This window comes from Apodemus sylvaticus, chromosome 7 (assembly GCF_947179515.1).
Source record: "Apodemus sylvaticus chromosome 7, mApoSyl1.1, whole genome shotgun sequence".
NCBI lineage: Eukaryota > Metazoa > Chordata > Mammalia > Rodentia > Muridae > Apodemus > Apodemus sylvaticus.
The window spans coordinates 95,138,902-95,158,742 of record NC_067478.1 but is presented as its reverse complement, the minus strand read 5'-3'; the positions used below and the strand labels follow the sequence as shown (position 1 = coordinate 95,158,742).

Genomic DNA, 19,841 nt, shown 5'->3' with positions numbered 1-19,841 from the left:
TGTTTCCTTGGGGGAGAATAAAACTGTTTTTAACAAAAGTTTGTTATGGCTTGGATATATAGTTTCCCAAAGGCTGGCTCTGATAAGCTTAGAGTTAGGGACTGCGTCCTGAGAGCTGGTCAGTGGGTTAATTACCTTAGATGGGTTCATAGTTAGACTGCTGGAACTCTGGCGCAACCTCTTCTGACCTTTAGGGACATGTGCATGCAGGTGGTCGCCATGTACCATGTAGGCAGAAAACTCATACACGGGAAATAAAAGTTTAAACAACAAAGTGTTCTCAAGTATGGAAAATTGCTATTCTCTGGAGTAGCTAACTATAAATTAGATTTATACCCTGTGTCATTGGCATGACATTGCCAAACTATGTAAAACTCATTAAGACAGAAGTCACATTTTATTTCTTGTGCATCCTCTCAGTCTCTCATAGTACATAGCTACAGTAGTAACAGGGACACAGCTCCTCAATGAGGCACCTCAGGTTCAGTTGTTAAAGGGATGAGGACCTGTAGATTTATTTCTACAGTCAGTAAAATTCAATCAGCCTCTACTTCATTCAAAATTCAGAAACTGAGTGACTGAAAGCCAGGTTAGTAACCCATGCTTTCAATCCCAGCACTAGGGAGGCAGAGGCAGGCAGATCTGTGAATCCAAGGCCAGCCTGATCTACATAATGAGTTCCAGGACAGCCAGGGCTACATAATGAGAATGTGAAGAGAAGGGAGGGAGGGGGAGGAGAAAGCAGGAGAGGGAGAGGGGGAGAAAGGTAGGGAGAAAATGCCTCCCACAGAAACAGGCAGTGAGGCAGACAGAATGCACTCAGCCCCGATTGTTTGCTTCCCAACGTTTCCATATTTTGTCTAAGGGCACAGCTTCCAGGACCCCAGTTCACAAATCTGATATCGCTTTTGACAGATTTCCCTTCTTGCTTGCACAACGCAGGATGCAGACTTTGACCTGTTTCCTTTCGCTGGCCTGATCTTTTGATCGAACACCCTATGGCCTGGACCACAAAATCTTGACAAATTCTGGGTAGCAGTTAGGGAAGACCACTTTTCCATAAGTGTGGACCAGCTGCCAGCATTGGGTGACAATGCCGGAAAGGGTTTATTTGACCTCGGGCCTCTTTCCAAGTCTCTTAGTTTCACTGATCCTTGCTTTGTCGGTACCCGTCAAAAGTTAAGGGAGGAAAAACGACCAAAAAATAAGGCTAAGTAAGTATAATAGAATGTGTTGTTATTTTAACTAGTAATCTGGATTCAAGTCAGGAGGGATGTTAAGGATCCTGAAATGCCAAGCCGATTTGATTGTCCCCACAATCCTTGGCCCCTCCCGCGGACTGGTCATCAGACAGGCAGCGAGGCAGGCGCTGGTGTCTAGACGGAACAGCTCTCTGGAGTAATCTTAACCAGCACAGTGAGAAGCTATTACGCGTAGTTGTCCAAGGGTTTAATCACAGAGGTGTGATTGACACGCATTGCTATCCAATCGTAACTGAGGACAGTACATATTGACCAATCGAAGGACGGAAAGGAGACTGACGTCACACCACCCACCCACCACGCTTTGCGTTGCCCGGAGGCACAGCAAACGTCGGCCAGTGAGGAAGAGGCTAAGTGCTGTAAGAGCGGCTTTGATTGGTCCATCATTAATTTCTTAAATGAACCCCTACTTATGATTCGTCCAAAGTAGACCAAAGCCCTGGTGAAGGGGACGGAGAGCGAGGGGTGAGCCCGGGTGAGGAACCTGAGAGCCAGGTGAGGCCGGGAGGCTGGCCGCGGAGGCCTGGAAGGTGAGGGCGGTTGGCGCGCGGACCACTGCAGGTCATCCCGGCCGCAGACCTGGGATTACTGCTCAGATCCAGTGTTCCCAGCAGCGGTGCTGGCAGCTGATGTATGGTGCACCCTGCAGACTGAATCGCTGCCTGCCTTGTAAAAAGGGCAGGACGGCGGTGCACCCACTTTCTGCTGTTAGTCAGGTGTCACCTGGTCTTAGGGACCATGGCAGTTGATTTGGCATTAGCCTAAAGTTTCAAAACCCAAACGAAGCAGAAGTTTTTAAAGTAGAAAATAAAAGTGTGGGTGCTCAGTCTTCCAATTTGGTTTTTGGTTTATTTGTTTTGTTTTGTTTTGTTTTGTTTTGAGATGGGCCTTGCTAAATATCCCAGACCAGCCCCAAACTTGTGGTCCTTTTGCCCCAGCCTTTTGAATGCTAGGATGATAGATGTTTACTACCACACCAGGCCATCCTAACTGCTTTTGAAGGTTTGGAATAAGCAATTTTTAAAAAGCTGAAAAGAGAGCCGGGTGTCATGGCGCTAATCTTTAGTTGCAGCACGCTGGAGGCTCAGGCAGTCACATCTTTATAAATTCGAGGCAAGCCTAGTCTACAAAGCTTTACCCGAGACAAAAAGATTTCTCCAGAAAGGCAATCCTGTCCAGTAGTAACCTATCATTTTCTATTGCTTTCAAGGGCTTGATTCTGAAATTTGGGGTATCATTCACCAACAGCCTTAAGACACACTGCCTTGTCTGTAATCTCCATCTGCCCCAGACAGTAAACTGACCTCTGAAAAGGTATTAGTTTTCTCCCTTAGGATCCCCAGCGTATCCTGCTATGATGGCCTCTACCTTTAATCTCAACTCTCCGGAGGCAGAGAGGCTGTCAGTTCTTTGAGCTTGAGTCCAGCCCGGTCTAGTTCCAGGACAGCCAAGAGTACACAAAGAAACCCTGTCTAGAAAAATAAAAACAAACAAACAAAGATCCTCAGCCTGGTGGTGAGCATGATAGTTTTCATCCAGTGAGCCCTAGATGCGGGAATTTTTTTTTCCATTTTTCCCTGGAAAATGGGTGAAAGGGCCTGTAGAACCAACCTTAGGTGGAGGAAGAATTCGGGACATAAGACATTCAAAAGGGTCTGGAGAAACTTCACAGGGGCCCTCACTGCCTCCATCAGGGAGCAAAGCAAACAACAAAACCCCTGGCCTTGTCTTGCTTTTGTCAACTGCTACACAAGGTGCTTATATTTACAAAAATTGTTCTTACGGTTACTTGTTTTCAAATGAATTTACTCTTAAAATTGTGTTGTCTTAAGCATCAGACTCTCAAAGAATATTTGTATGGTATTCTGGGTCTTAAGTAAATGGACTTGTTTTTGTTGTTGTTTTAATCAAATCTTATTAACAAATAATTTAGCTATTCCTGAGGTTTGGGGTTTATAGCTCAGATGTCACACTACACCTAGCATGCACAAACCCCAAGTTCTATCCCCAGTGTGCCACACACCTGTGTAATCTCAGGGACCGTAGATGCAGGAGCAGCAGAAGTTCACTGGGACTGGAGAGATGGCTCAGTCCAGGCTTAAAACCCCCTGTAACTCCAGTTTCAGAATCTAATGCCCTCTTCTGGCCTCCACAAGCACCTGCACAAACATCACACATACACGCACATCAATAAAAAAAAAAAAAAAATTAAAAGAACCTGAAGAGAATGGTTTGGTTATAAAATAATGACCCTCTTTTTATAAGGGCTCGGAGATGTTTATCCTATCACTTAAAATTCATACTGTAGATGTAACTTGATGTCACCTGAGCAAATCAGCATCTGTGGGGATAGAGGATCAATGCTTCTGATGTTCTCAGCCTCAGCTGTCATTTATCCTGATTTCTGGGTGATTAGTGTTTGTTTATGTCTTCCAGGTTATTGTACAATATCCAAAACAGCGCAGCTAATCCTGGTTTCCTACAGGGCAGCCTCATCTGCGCGGCCAGTCACGCTAGTTGTTTCTGATATCCCTTTTGACCCCTTTCCATTTCCATAGCTAAGACAAGTGTTCTTATTTGTAGAATTGTGGCAGTCTCCTAACTGATTACCCATCTCCAGTCTCTGCTCCCTGCTCCCAAATCCTGTAAAGTACACTCTGATGTGGGGATTAAGTTTTGATTCTAAGCAAAAGCCCTGCCACTGGGTAACTCTGACCCTCCCTCATGTTAGTTTGTTGTTTGTTTTTGATAACTTTATTTTCAAACAGTCTTACCAGATGGCCCAGCTGGGCCTGGAACTTGAAATTCTTCTGCGTCAGCCACTCAGGGAGTTGGCCTGAAATCACTAAACTGAGCTATTAGTTATCTTATAAAAATTAAGAAGTCTCATACGTCTCAGCCTGGGGAGATGGCTCAGCAGTTAACACTAGCAGAGGACCTAGGTTCGATTCCCACCATCCTCGTGGCAGCTCACAACTGCCTGTCTCGGGGGATCAGACACCCTCACACAGACATATATGCAGGCAAAGACCAATGCACACACAATAAAAATAAACATTGAAACAATTTTAGAAGTAGGTCTCGGCTGGAGAGATGGCTCAGTGGTTAAGAGCACTGACTATTCTTCCAAAGGTCCTGAGTTCAAATCCCAGCAACCACATGGTGGCTCACAACCACCCGTAATGAGATCTGACATCCTCTTCTGGAGTGTCTGAAGAGAGCTAAAATGTACTTACATATAATAAAAAATACATCTTGGGATCTGAGAGAGCAGATGTCCTGAGTTCAATTCCCAGCAACCACATGATGGCTCACAACCATCATCTGTACAGCTACAGTGTACTCATATACATAAAATAAATAAATAAATAAATAAATAAATAAATAAATAAATACAGTAGGTCTCATAGGTCTCACAAGTGTTTGAGAACTAGAGGCTACTGAAGTCTCTAGTAAATAGAGGGGTCTGCCAACCAGATTTATAAATATTGGCATTCCGCTCATGGTTTTTATCTTAAAGAAATGAAGATCCCAAATTGTTAAAATTCCTTTTATTCTCTTTGCTGGTCCCATTGTTTTCTTCCTCCCTCACAGAGATTTACCAGAATTGCTGTGTACAATTTGTTGTTGTTGTTGTTGTTGTTTGTTATGTGTGTTCAGGGTTGGTGCACTTACATGTGTGCCTGCAGAAGCTGCAGGATAACCTCAGGTGTCATCCTCAAGAACACTTGTCTACTTCATTTGAGACAGGGTCTCATTGATCTAGAGTTTAACTAGGCTAGAGAGGCTGACCAGCCAGCTCCAAGGAGCCTCCTGTCTCTAACTTTCCAGCACTGGAGTTAAAAGCATTTCTTACATAAGTTCAATAATCTAAATCCTCCTGCTTCCAGGGCAAGCACTTTATTGACTGAACCATTTTTCCCGCCTATTTGCCATTATACTTTTGCTATATATGTGTGTGTGTGTGTGTGTGTGTGTGTGTGTGTGTATGTGTGTGTATATATGTGTATATGTGTATGAGTATATATATGTATATATGTGTATATGTGTATGTATTGTATATATGTATATGTGTATATGTATATATGTGTATATGTATATATGTGTATATGTATATATGTGTATATGTGTATGTATTGTATATATGTATATGTGTGTATATGTATATATGTGTATATGTATATGTGTATGTGTGTATATGTGTATGTGTGTATATGTGTATGTGTACATATGGGTATGTGTGTATGTGTGTATGTATATGTGTATGTGTGTATATGTATATATGTATATAATTGAAGATAACTTTTAAGTTCAAAATGCAAATTATATATTTTGGATTTCAGTTTACAGCTTACTTTTATTTACTTTTTTCCCCTCAAGCTATGATTTTTTATCATTATTATTATTACTTTAAAAAACTCCATGTTTATTTTTCTTTCTGACTCCATGCCTTCAATAGGTTTACAAGTTTTCTGCTCCTCAATAAGGAAAGCCACTTGACCGTGTCACAGACACACTTAGCACCCGTGGGACCACCATAGGCCCTGCTGCTTTGTCTTAGACCATCTCATGAGGACATTATATCCTACAGCAGGAACCCCTCGAAGTCTTCCTGGGCGCACCCCAGCCTTTTTTGGTTTGAAAGTGAAACTTCCTGTTGCCAGGGCTCGAGACAGCCTCGTTTTTCTTAGAGGCTGTATTGTAGGAAAACCTACCACAGCATGTCAAACACTGGACCACGCCGTGTGTCTCTAAACCCTGTCCCTGGAAGGGGAGAAGAAAGGGCAGCTGCTTATGTGCTTCCGTATCTTTCAATGTGTATTTGTGTCTGTTTGTTTAAGATAGGGCCTTGCTGGCCTGGATCTAGAGACACTTCTGCCTCAGTCCCCCACTATAGACACAGCCCCGCGGCAGGACAGACACAGGCCGCTTTTGTCAGTCAGCACTGCTTTTGAGATATATTGTGTGTCCCTGTATATAGATCACGTCCACTCATTTGAAGTGTTCATGATGAGACTACAATAAATCCATTTCATAGGTGTGTGGCTTTTACCTCCTCTTTGCTATTAGAATTGCAATGAATGCCCTTATGTGTGTCTCCTTATATGAGAGTTTCTACAAGTGTTTTTGAACTTTCAAGGGAGGTGCCACCAAAGGACGTTTGAGGATCTGTGAGGCCATATTTAGTTATTATTGTGGTTGGAATATGCCAGAGAGCTGGGAATGTTAGATGTTGTGGAATGCTGGGAGAGTCCCCAAATGAAGAATCACCCTGTATCTTGTGTAACTTTCCCGTGCCCTCTAGGATACTCATTTAATAATTATCTGGGCCTAGAACCTAACTCCATTTTTTGTGTTAACATAATGTAATTTTTGGCACAGTTCAGTGAAGTGCAATTTCCAGGAATGTAATTCAAGGGGAAATTATACTGATCTGTGGTTTGGAACTTGTTCCTCGGTCTAGAAAAATCATCTAACTGAAGGCGGCACAGCTCGTGGTATTTGAGTTGCCAGCACAACACACCTGCATGGTCCGCATGCGGAGCTTTCGTTCGCACTCATGGTGATGCTAAGTTTAGGCGAGCATCTGACTACTGTACTTCATTATGTATTCTCGTGTCGTCAGCCCGACCGTTCATACACTTAAACATATGCCGTTTCATCATGAATTACTTCCACTAAAAATCGACTTCTGTACATGCTATGAGTAGAGGTCGGGTTTCATTGTTTCCTGGTTAGATAATCATCTGTGTTACCACCACTGGGAAACCCTTTTTCAAACTGGGCCATAAATCCAGCCACTTCCTAGGGAGTATGAAGTCCTCACAAATGCCCAGATCTGTGTCTGGGCTTTCCGTTTCGTATGACTGGTCCACGTGTCTTTGTCCCACTGTCACACTGTTTTAATTACCTTGGTTTCATAACGTGCCTGTGGCAGTTGGTGACAAGAAAAGCACATTGCCATTCCTTGTTCTGAGAGTGCTGTTGGCTATTCTTGGCTCTTTACTCTCCTGTGTGAATTTAGGATTCATTTTCCCACTCCTTAAAAAAAAGTATTTTTGGATTTTGGTTAGAACTGTACTGAGTTTTCATGTTAAGAAAAATTGAGATCTTTTAATTAAACCATCTCATCTGAAAGCATGAGTTACTTCTCTGTGCAGCCTGCTTTATTCTGCTATCCAGGTACTTTTCAAAGACCTTTGCATAAAATTGCATGATTTTAGCTGCAAACCACTTACAAATATGTGTTGTACTTAATCCTATTTACAGATGTGTACATATGCATGCCTATTTTTACTATGCAAATTTGAACTCTATATTCAGATGTTTAGAAGACAGTGAAGGCAATATCACCTCACCTGTCACCTCGCTTTAAGAGATAGCTCATGGGGCTGGAGAGATGGCTCAGCGGTTATGAGCACTGACTGCTCTTCTAGAGGTCCTGAGTTCAATTCCCAGCAACCGCATGGTGGCCCCCAACCATCTGTAATAAAATCCAATGCCCTCTTCTGGTGTCTGAAGACAGAGACAGTATACTCACATATATAAAACAAATATTTTTTAAAAAGAGATATCTCATGACCACCTGTTTCATATCAGCCCCTTAATTTTGTCCCCACAACCCCTAAATGACTTGAAATACTGGGGTACCATATTCTGTTGCTTGTCATGTGCTGTATGTGATGATGTAGATTCATATATCGTAAAGAATCACTACCCTTTTTTCAAAGATTTATTTATTATATGTATGTGAGTACAGTGTTGCTGTCTTCAGATATACCAAAAGAGGACCAAAAGAGGACATCAGATCCTATTACAGATGATTGTGAGCCACCATGTAGTTGCTGGGAACTGAACTCAGGACCTCTGGAAGAGTAGTTAGTGCTCTTAACTGCTGAGCCATCTCACCAGCTCCAAATCACTATATTTTTAAAAAGTGCATTTCACTTTTTTAAAAAAAAGGTTGCTCTCTTTATTTTATTAACTATCTAATGACCATTGAGTCATTCAGAAAAGGTTCTGTAGTGAAATATGACACATACAGAAATGGCATAACCTAGTGTATATCTAGCTACAGATTACCAAAGTTACAAAGTCAGGTAACCAACTCCCAGATCAAAGAACAGTTCTATTCTCCACACCCCATCCCATCACTCAAGGTAAACAGACTCCTGACAGTGCCCTGGAGCAGTTGGACCTGTTTTTGAACATTACGTAATTTGAGTCTACAGCGAACTTTTCACTCTGCCCTTCGCTTGATGCTTGTGAGATTCACCCACATTGTTGGTTGCTGCCATGCGTGTTATGGACTGTGTACATAATGTTCTACATCCCTATAGACTGTCTGCCATCGTCCTTTTCACCATCTGGTAGACATATAGAGATTCTTCACTTGGTTTTTAATTTGCATTTTTCTGGTGGCTAGTGAGGTAAGGACTTCATACATGTATTGACCATTCAGCTATCCTCTGTGTGAAGTTGGATCTCATTTTTTTTCTCTGATCTATTTCTGAAATAATGGTAAACTCCATTAACTTGGGTGTGTCATTTACTGTAGTGCTCTTGTCTTTTTGACTGTACGTTTGGAGGTTTTGTGGTTAGGTTCATATGTCCTCCAGGTTACATCTCTGGACTAAATCATTTCTCTCAAACCTGTTCTTATTGATAGTTTCAAATCTTTACATATGCTATCTTGTTACAAATCATGCCCCACTAACTATTTTATTTTGTTTTACCCTTTTGGGGCAAACCACACAAGACGAATTTCCTCGTCCTAGCCGTTCCCAGGGTGCAGTTCAGCAGTGCTTGGCGTGTTTACATGAGGATGAAGCGGCTCTCCGGGACTTTCGTCCTAGAAGAGAGAGCTCTGTGTGTATTGGGTGTCTTTGCCTCTGTTCCCTCCCTTCCCTGCCATTGTTTTCCAAGTGTCACCTCACATATCTTTTACAGATTGAGTGTTTTCATCTTTCATTTGCCTTTTCTGTCACTTAATGTAAAGAGCTACTTTTAAGTTTTTAAAAATCCAGAATGAGACTCTTTCAGCAGTCAACTCTGGGGTGCTCATATTCACTATGACTGTTGCTGCATACTATAAAATTAAAAATTTCACACTCTGTGTGGCACAGAGGATTGTACCCGCAGCCTTATTCATGGTAGGCAACTGCTCTGCTGTTGATCCCAACCTCCTGGCTTATTCCAGATTTATTTTTCTTTTTAAAATTGTGTGTGTAGGTTGGATGTATGTTTATGTGGTATGTGTGTGTGTGTGTGTGTGTGTGTGTTCAAGTATTCCTGTGTACATAGTAGTTCTTGTTACTAATATGAAAGTGTTGGGTAGAGGCCAGAGGTCAACGCCAGGTGTCTTCTTTGGTTGCTTCTCTATCTTATTTTTCAGACAGGATTTCCCACGGAGCCTGGAGCTCACCAGTCGGCTAGACTGACCACCAATGAGCTCCGGGGCCTTCCTTTCCCTACTCCCCAGTGCTGGGATTACAGATGGCCACCACTGCTTTTACATGGGTGCCAGAGATTAGAACTTGCTTGTGCAGTAGGCACTTTACTGACTTAATCGCCTCCCTAGTCTGCTCAGATTTATTCTTGAAGGAACCTTGTGTGCCTACTGAGGGGTTCCCCAACAGCAACTTTACTTTAGCCTCTTTGGGATTTGCAGGTTTCTCACTTTTATTGTAGTTCCTATTGGGAATCCCACGCTGCCTAGTAGTGGGACCCTAACTCTGCACTTACAGATAGTGTAGGTTTAGGATTTAGAACTGCATTATGAACTGTCCTTGTGCATTATGAACTGTTCCTGCGTCATGGGCTGAGGCGCCACTGGAGAACCCTCTTAGGCCTCCATGTCCTGTCAGAACCACTGCAGACTTTGATCCCAGGTCCTGCTTACCCATCAGGCTTTGGGGGTACATTAAATTCAAAGCACTTCAGAATGTTACCTTTTTACATGTATGGTTTTAAAATTTCCATTTTGTTAGGCACTTTTGCTGTTAGGCTGGTGAAGTACATTAACCAGCCGTTCCCATCTTCCCCCGTTAGCCCCGTGCAGCGCATTAACCAGCAGTTCCCACCATCTGTCCACACCCTGTCGCTGTGGCCTTAGCTCTCCTTCACCTGAGTTTTCAGACTGACCAGCATGGCTTCCTGTCTTCACCAGCACATTATTTGTTTTACATCGTCTTTATGCTGAGAACTGTTGAGAACAGGGTGGACAAAACAGTGTCTGTCCTCAGGAGCTTATTGTCTTAATAAGAGACAGAAAATGAACTTGTAAGCAAGTGGATAGAAGAGCTAACCGTGGAGGCTGAGGCTGGGATCAGTAGTTGGGCATTTGCCTGGCATGCAGGAGCCTGGGTCATGAAGAGTGCTCTGAAAGAAACAGAGACTAACTCTTTTGGAGAGCTACTTTAGCTGGTAAGTCAGGGAAGGGCTGTCTGAGGATTGACCTCCCTCTGATGAAGCCACATTGTGAACTATGAGGAGAGGCCAGTCCAGCCACCCAAATCACCACTGACGGTCTAATCCTACCTCTGGAAACATCAAGTACAGAGATCTGAGGACAAGGAAGCACTCAGTGCTGCAGTTACTGGCATGATGCCCACAGGGCTCCGATGAGGGCAGAGTGCTCTGCAGGGACGACAGAGGCACGGGAACTCCCTCCACACCACCGTCCCACCACTGATCCCTTCCCCAGTGTGCAAGTGCTGCTCCCCCTTAACCTTCTCACTGTCTCAGCTCTCAGTATTTGCTTTTGCTGCAAATAAGAATGCAATATGGATAGGTGTTTGCGTCATGTTGGTGTCTAATAGACCTGAAGCTTGGCTGGAGTATGTATCTCAGTTACCTTCATCATCCCTAAGTAGGAGCAAAATGCTTCCCCCGGTGGGCACAGCACGATGGTGATTAAATATACTCCCCTCCCCTTCCCCGCCCCCTCCCCTCCCTTTTCTCCTCCCCTCCTTTCCCCTCCCCTCCCTTCTCTTCCCTTCCCCAGTTCATGCTTACAGTCTCTTTTTCCCAACAAGCTTGCAATGGAATACCTGTCTATTTCCATCGAAGAAACCTGAGGACGAAGCTGTTTTCCTAAGGTCTGCCCCTGACACTGTAAAAAGGAAACTCAGGAACGTGCTCAGGAACGGTGTTGCCTCATGAGTGAAGTGAAGGTGCCCCGCCCCCAAGATATCCTAACTCTCTATGTCTGTACATGTGATTTATTTGGCAAAAGGATCTTTGCATGTGGGATTAGACCTTAAATCTGGTGACAATGGGCAGACAGAAGACAGAGAAGGGAAATGTCATGTGGAGATGACAGTTACTGGAGGGACAAGCCAGGCAATGGCTGGAGTCACCAGAAACTAGACCCAAGGAAGCATCCTCCCTTAGATCCTGCAGGGGGCGCATGGCCATCTGGACACCTCTAATTTACATCAGTGGTCTCAAGAACTGAAAGAAGGAATTCCTGCTGTGAGCCACAACTAGGAAAACAACACTAACTTGTCTCTTGTATAGCTGTGACCTAAGACCTTTCTGATTGCCACCACCAAACAGGCCAGGTCTTGTAAAACACTTAGCATATCGAATGTACCCAAAGGGGGTGATGTCTGTTGTTTTAGGGACTGGGAGTTTTCTTCTGTGAATGAGAACCTGACAACAGAGTAGAAATTTCTGTCTTGTGATTACCTTTTGAGTTCAAGTTCATACCTCAGATTTAACTGAAGCCTTGGCTTTCTTCAGACTTTGGAGAAGACTTGGTTAGAGTTTGTAGGGGGAAAGAGCTCGGATTTCTAACGTGGACTCCAGAAGTCAAAGTGGAACCGAAGAGGCCAAATTTGAAATGACAATAGGCACAGCAGAAAGCAGCCTCACTCCAGCCCTCTCCCACCTACCCCCACCCTGCTCACACATAAAGGAAGCTCTGGGTTCTGCATTCCTGGTTTTCATTAAGGGACTCTGGGGCTGGACAGTCCTGCAAATGAAAGACCGGCCATGAGTGAGCCTCCTGACGTATTTGCCATTAAGATTCCTCAAACTGAGTTCAGGTTTTCTGTGTTGTCTGAACAGTAGGTGCGCACGGGAGGGAGGCGGGGGTGACCAGAGGCTAATGCCGCTCTCTGTCCCCTAGGATGGCTGGCATGGTGCTGGGAGTGGGTGCTGGCGTGTTCCTCCTCGCTCTGATCTGGGTTCTGGTGTTGCTGCTGTGTGCGCTGTTATCCAGAGCCTCTGGGATAGCTAGGTAAGGCATTCTTTCCAGCCGGGAGTCCTAGGTAAAAGCAATTAGAGGCAAAAATCGCTGACGCTCATTAAACATTTAGAATTCAGAAGATCATTTTTGTAATTACTGGCAGTTTGAGCGAGTTGCATTTTAACCTCTTATCATAAGCACTAACTGTGTTATTTATGCTCTGAGGTAGAGGTGGGAGGGGAACGGAAGCGTGTTCTTCTGTTCTCACTGTGGAGGAGATGGAGGGTGGGAGGGAGAACAGAGAAGACGGGAAAATCCACTTTGGCCGATATTGAGTTCCTTGGGGCTTGTAGGTAGAAGTTTTGTCTAATTGTTCAGATTTATGGCACATGCTTGGTCCAATCCTTAAGGCCCTACCCTGGGCCCACAAACACTGAAGTTTACAGTGAGTTGGCCTGGCGCTCTGTAGCAAGCCATAACCTAATCCTGGAGACACTTGAGACACACACTATGTCAGGGTTGTGACGGTAATAAACGGAAAGCTACAGTATTTGTCGAAGTGCTCTGGTCTGAAAGAACAAAGGTGTGTGGGGATAGGAGGGATGGGTATATCTGGGTGCATGAATGGACACTTGGTGCAGAAAACTATGAATTCCCATTGTTAGGAATTTGGAGTTACCAGGAATAAGTAGGAATATACCCAGCTGGCACGTGTCCGGGAAACAAGGCTTTGAGGTGGAGGACTTTGTGAACCTTCAGGGACTGTGACCGCTGGGACAAGCCAGCACAGGCCTACCGGTTACAAGAAGACTGTCTGCAGTGCATCTGACACTCAGGTCTCTGTCCCCAGGTTCTCCATCGTCTTTGTCTTCCTCGGTGCTCTGATCATTACCACAGTTCTATTGCTTTTCCCTCGAGCTGGTGAATTCCCAGCCCCAGAAGGCGAAATGAAGGTAAAGCTATTGGGTTTCATTTTTCCCCTCATCTCAGCCCCTCCCCCCTGCCCTGTGAGCTGTTCAAACAACAATGGGGCTCCAAAGGACCTGCAAGGCCCCTGTCCCTTTACCTGGGAAAGGCTCTTATGAGTCCCACCTGCAGCCCTGCCAGGCACTGATTTACCTGGTGGCCATCATTGTGTCAAGTTGAATGACAGTGTGGAGAGCCACTCCTTACTTAGAGACAGGAAAACCGTTAGGAACTAGGAACTGACCAGGAAGGGTGGTGGTCCCCATTCCTGGTAGCACTGGGTTGGAGTCTCAGATCCTGGTCAAAACGGGTGTAGTGCTCTCAGGGTGCTGAGTGACATGATTCCCCGTCCTGAGGTTGACTGTTCCCACTGTTGTGTTAAGAGAACCATCTCCATCAAGGACAGTGGGTAAGAGGAGCCTTTCCCGGGAAAGCAGAAGGTGAAGTTACAGATGTGTTCTATGCTAATGACTGTCATCTTCATCCCTTAGACCTCAGCTGCCAGCCCCTACTTCTGGAAATCGATTTGTATCACCTCTGTCATCGCCCCATTTCTGCAGACCTCATGTGGTCTGGTTCATTCCTGACCTGAGGCTCTGGTTCTACCATGTGTGGCTGGTCTCAGACCCACAGGCTCTTGCTAAGGGTACTGACCTGTCTGCCCATTGCATCTTCTTGTGGCATTCTGATTCCTCCCAGTGGCTATTTTAATTTTGAAGTAGAAGCCATGCTAATAGCTAACATTCTTAAAGGATTACTGTATTGAGAGGCTTGTGCTAAACCCCTTGTTTATACCGTCTCATTGAAAACACACCCTAAGTTAGGTGCTCTTGCTTTCTGGGTAAGAGGGTCAGCGGATCTGCCCAAATTCACACTGTCCAGGAAAAAGCAGAGTAAGGATTTAAGCTGAGCTCTGCCCTCAGAATCTTCAAATTTTTACTGGACAATGGTCTCATATGCCTTTAATCCCAGCACTTAGGGGGCAGAGACAGAGGATTTCTAAGTTTGAGGGCAGCTTGGTCTACAGAGTGAGTTCTAGGACAGGCAGAGCTACACAGAGAAACACTGTCTCTAAAACCACACACCTCCCCCCCCCAAAAATCTTCACACTTGTTGTAACTCAATAGAATATCAAAGACCATTCTCCAGATCTGAAAGACTGCCAATTTGATATAGCCCACAAAATAACATACTTTTTTAAAGTAACATGAACACATGCTTCCAGCTCTACCTAAGACTAATGAAAGTGAGAGGAAGAAAATTAGCTCTGGAAACTCTAAGGAAAATTATGCTTACCACAGATTCCAGGATTTATTCCCTTGGGTGTCAGGCTCTTCTTTGCAACTGGCCTACCCCAGTTTCTTTGTTTTTAGGAGAAAAGAGGGATACCGTGCCGCCATATTTGTAATTATTGCAGATGTGACTACTGGAAAAGGCACAGAGCAAGCATCCTTTCCAAATCAATCCTTCTCTTCTGTCATATGAGTTTCAGACTCAGGAGACAATCGGGATTGAGCAAAATATGTTTGTCAGCATGGCCGGCAGAATTGGAGTTTTCATTTTCAGGTTCTGAGGGCTGGCCCCTGCAGCAGCCTGGCTCAATACCATATCAATAATACATGGCCTGGGCCTTCTGCACCCAAGGCCTGCTAATTGGCTAATTAAAAAGTGAAACAGTCGAGCGAGCAAACATGTAGCCCGCGAGAGACTTGTTCAGTACCAGAGCCAAGGTCAAAGTTATGTTAAAGCTGTTTTATCAAACTGACCTTGGTTGTCAGTTGACTGTTGGGGTAGTCTCTGGAGCAGCTGGGGTGCCCTCAGCCTTCTTCTTGATGTCTTTGGATCTCACCCTTACCACTGAGTACAATGTTCAGGTACTTTGTTCATCAACACTGTATTAGCCTTCTGTTGCTGCTGTAACAAATTCCTGCCGGCATAATGGTTCCTACCATAGATTTGTCATCTACAATTGTGTACGTTAGCAGCCCACCAATCTCCCTGAGTTAAAACCGAGGGCGGGCAGGGCCATGCATCTTTCCGGCGGTTCTGGAACAATGCCTGCTTGCTGATGTCTCCAGCTCCTGGTGCCTGGCCCATGGCTTCCGTCTGTGGCCATCTGCAGAGCAGTGTGTCATTTCTCTTACTGTATCCATCTCACATCTCTTTTCCTGAACGTAGTTTCTGCTTCTTCTTTCATTCTGTTTCGTTTCTTGAGACAAGGTCTTCCTATGTAGCCTTGGCTGGTCTGAAATACAGTGGAGATCCGCCTACCTCTGCCTCCAGCATATCGTTAGCTTTTAAGGACTCTTTTTTTTTTTTTAATAACTCCAAATTTTATTTTTCTTATACTGATATGACACAGTGAAACACAAAAGGGGGAGATTCACAAAATTCATCTTAAAATCGACAGGCCTGGGCACTGCTTCAGTGAACAGGTTTGGCTCCTACCACACACAGCCAGCCACACCCACACACAGCCACCCAGGAACCTTTAGAACGCAGGTGGTGCGTAAGGAACCCCTGCACTAGCTTCCCTGGTGACTCTGGGTTCCAGTTAGCCACAAAACAATAAATAACAACATGTTTCATGCAAGGGATGTCATGGGCGACTAAGACTGGTCTCAGAGATCTGCTTTCATGCACAACTCCTGTAAGACCAAGCACGGTACCAAGATGTCAAGTATTGCAAAGAAAAACGTGTGTGTGTGTGTGTGTGTGTGTGTGTGTGTGTGTGTGTGTGTGTATGTGTGTGTATGTGTATATGTGTGTGTATGTGTGTATATATGTGTATGTATATGTGTGTATATGTGTGTGTATGTGTGTGTGTGTATGTGTATATGTGTGTGTATGTGTATATGTGTGTGTATGTGTGTGTATATGTGTGTGTATATATGTGTATATGTGTGTGTGTGTGTGTGTGTGTGTGTGTGTGTGTGGCCTATAACTGTGAATGTTGTTGTGGGACAGAAACCCCATGTATGCTTGTGGATACTCTGATACTTTCAAGTATGCATGGACAGCATGGTGACAAAGGACTGGCAGACGAGGGAGGCTGGGAAGGTATTCGCTTGTGTCCACCCTGGAGCCTGGAAGACAAGCTTCAGCACAGACCCTGAAGGCCACCAAGCACAGGAGCCAGACTGACAGGAGAGCTCCACAGGGGCCGTGTTTGCAAATGTTGTTCTTCACCCACACCTCCACTGCGTGGGAGGATGGCGGCTGGGCACTGTGCCCTTTCTGCCATCTTAAGGACTCTTTTTAACATTGGGCCTCCCTGGGTTGGATAATCCAAGCTCATCTGCCTACTTCCAGGCCAAGCCTTAACTCCACTTGGTCATGCAATCCATGAGTTCATGGGCTCTAGGGATTAGGATCTCTGGGCCATTCTTTAGGCTGTGACCATTGCTGTCAGGTATTTGGGAATCTCTCCAGGAAATGGGTTTTCATTGTATCTGTGAAGTAAGTTAGGCAATCATTTGGTTTATGATACCTGCTTTCCCTGTCCATTTAAGCACCACCACTTAGCTTTGAGGAGAACAGAGCTCTGTTCCTTAGAAGTGGACAGCAGACATCTGGGCAAAGCCAATACCAGATACAGGTTTTTGTCAACAAAGACCAATAAAATTAGGGCTTCCCATATGACTGGTTACTAGGCAACCAGCTGTATGATTGGGCAGGTTACATACCCTTTTAGCGCTTTAATATCTTAGCTAAGTGGCCACTTTCCCGCACTGCCTTGCAATTAGGGTTCAGAGCCCTTCTGATGAAAGCTTCAGGTCCTCATTCCGAAAGCTACTCTTTCCCCTCAATTGAGCCATTGGTTTCCTGTGCCTTATTATTATTAGTCGTTGTTGCTCTTCCTCCTCTTCCTCTTCCTCCTCCTCCTTTTCTTCTTCTTCCTTCTCTTCCTTCTCCTCTTCCTCTTTTTCTATGAAAACCTTATATTTTCTACTCTGGAAGCTAAAAGTTTTCTTACCCAAATGCAGAGGGAACCTAGAGCAGGATGCTACTTGAAGTTACAAAGAAACTCCTGGCACAGCCATCAGGGTCACACAGGCAGGGCGTCGGAGTGGCAGAGATTCCGTTTTAATGTTTTCTCTCTCCAGATTGTGGATGCCTTTTTCATCGGCCGCTATGTCCTGCTGGCTTTCCTCAGCGCTGTCTTTCTTGGAGGCCTCTTTCTGCTTCTTACTCATCATGTGCTGGAGCCAATCTATGCCAAACCACTGAGGTCCTGCTGAGCACGGTAATGGAAACACGGGACATGTTGACATCACGGATGAGCGCAAAGGCAATCTCTGGAGCCTTGAACACCTTCATGTCTTCAGACCAGAGGAATAACCATTTGTAGCCAAGGCAAACCTCCTGAGCCCTGGCCTCCAGAAACTCTGTAGCAAAGCAGAGTCCATGGATGCAAATTGTCACCATCAAGACAGGTACAAATGTCTTCTCAGAACCCGTGCTCGGATTTCTGTCTGTTTTGAATGAACAGTAGTAACAGTGGCCTGCCTTGGGTAAACGTTCAGTCAAGCTGTGAGTAGAGATTTGGGGAAAAGGAGTTTTGGGCTTTGCTGTCCAACAGAAGAAGCTGGTCCTTTTTAATAACATATAAATTATAAGTTCTCAGTTGAGCATTTGGAACCATTTGGAAGAGAAAGTCATTTAACACAATATTGCTTTAATGAGAAAGTATGGAAGATGTATCAGGCAGCAGTTATTGACCATCATGTGCAGTTCCATGGAACTCTGTAAAGATAGTATGCAGCACTTGCCTGAGTTCTAATAACACAATAAACTACCACCAAAGGGCTTGCTCTTCAAACTCCTGGCTACAGCTTTTGTGTATATATACATTTGAAGTTTACTTAGAGATTAGAAGGGAGGTATGGAAATGTTAGATGTCGTCCTGCCATGTGTCTTAGGTCTTTTTCTCCCAAGAGAGGTAGCCTCTGGGTGCCTTATTTAAGTATTGAGTATTATGTATGCATCAATTTTGGGCTTTGGCCCTTTCTTTTTTCTTTTCCTTTTGTCCTTTGGCAGTACTACAGATTGAACCCAGGACCTCACATGTGTACTCGACCATCCTATCCCTCTACTTACATTTTGTCTGGAAGAACAATTCCACTGTTTCCTAGGCTGGCCTTGAACTTTCTTTGTAGCCAAGACAGGCTTTGTTTGAGCTTGCCATCCTGCCTTGGTTTCCCAAGTCGCTGGGATTTTAGACCTGAACCATCAGGCCTGGCTCTTTTTATCTTCTTGATCAGTTGATTAGTTGGTTGATTCCAAGCTGGTCCAGAGCTGTCTTGAACTCTGGCTCCTTCTGCCTCAGGCTTCTTGGGTACTAGGATTATAGATGCGTCCCACATGCCTGCCTCTATGTTTTCATCTTGGAAATTCTTCCTCCAAAATAATTAAGGGATGTATATTCTCAGCATTATAGTATAACTTCACATTTGTCTAACATCCAAGCTCAATAAAATTTGTCCCTGAATGGGGTGGAGGGTCCAGTCTGGGTCGCTTTGGAAGTGCTGCCTTGTCTCTCTAGAGCAACGTGAAGGGGAGTCTGAGAGCCTGGAGAACACGCAGGAAAGGTGATAGAGCCAGCGAGGTGCCTAGGCTGCAGTGACTTCTTTGAGACTTAAGTTTTATAACAACTTATTATTATTGCTCTTATTTTTAAGTAGAAAAATCTTGACGTTTAAGGTGATGAACTTTCCCAGGCTTCACAGAGCAGCCACCTGGTAAGCCCAGATGTGGCAGAAGCCAGTCTCTCTCACAGTAGAAGACCTACACCAGTGGATTCTCCGCCCTTCTGATGCCGCAGCCCCTTAATCCAGCTCCTCCTGTTGTGGTAAACCCAGCCATGAAAGTATTTTCATTGCTACTTCATAACTGTAATGTTGCTGGTTATGAATTGTAATGTAGGGGCTGGAGAGATGGTTCAGTGGTTAAGAGCACTGACTGGTCTTCCAAAGGTTCTGAGTTCAATTCCCAGCAACCACATGGTGGCTCACAACCATCTGTAAAGATCTGATGCCCTCTTCTGGTGTGTCTGAAGACAGCTACAGTGTAATCATATATACATAATAAATAAATCTTTTTTAAAAAACTTAAAAAATGAATTGCAATGTAAATAACTGATATACAGGGTATGTGATATCCTACCCTGTGAAGGATAAGGGCTGACAGCTGCTGCTGTCGATTTGTGACCTACTGGTTGGGAACTTGAGAGAGGTTGCCACTTCTCTTTCCTATCTCCTTGATACTGCTGTTGGCGTATAGAAACACCCACTTCTGCCATGTCATAGGAGCTCAGCCCAATGAGAAGAGGCGGAAACCAGCGTCTACTGGGAGTCACGGCTGGTAAGGACCAGATACAGCTGCCCTCTACAACCCTTCCAGATGAGCTGTCATTCAGA

At 44.6% G+C, this 19,841-nt stretch overlaps 1 protein-coding gene across 4 annotated transcripts; it reads left to right on the top strand.

The window, feature by feature from the left end:
* The first annotated feature begins 1,623 nt into the window (after window positions 1-1,623).
* On the top strand, window positions 1,624-19,544 carry Tmem218 (transmembrane protein 218). 4 transcript variants are annotated; one of them, XM_052188697.1, is made up of 4 exons: window positions 1,624-1,792; window positions 12,397-12,507; window positions 13,307-13,409; window positions 17,529-19,544. In XM_052188697.1, the coding sequence occupies exons 2-4, from the start codon at window positions 12,398-12,400 to the stop codon at window positions 17,661-17,663; spliced, it is 348 nt and encodes a 115-aa protein (XP_052044657.1). In that variant the 5' UTR covers window positions 1,624-1,792; window position 12,397; the 3' UTR covers window positions 17,664-19,544. The 4 variants fall into 4 exon arrangements, with proteins under 4 accessions (XP_052044657.1, XP_052044658.1, XP_052044656.1 ...); XM_052188698.1 differs by having other exon boundaries at window positions 1,626-1,757; window positions 17,529-19,543; XM_052188696.1 differs by lacking the exon at window positions 1,624-1,792 and adding an exon at window positions 2,461-3,016.
* Window positions 19,545-19,841: the final 297 nt, after the last annotated feature.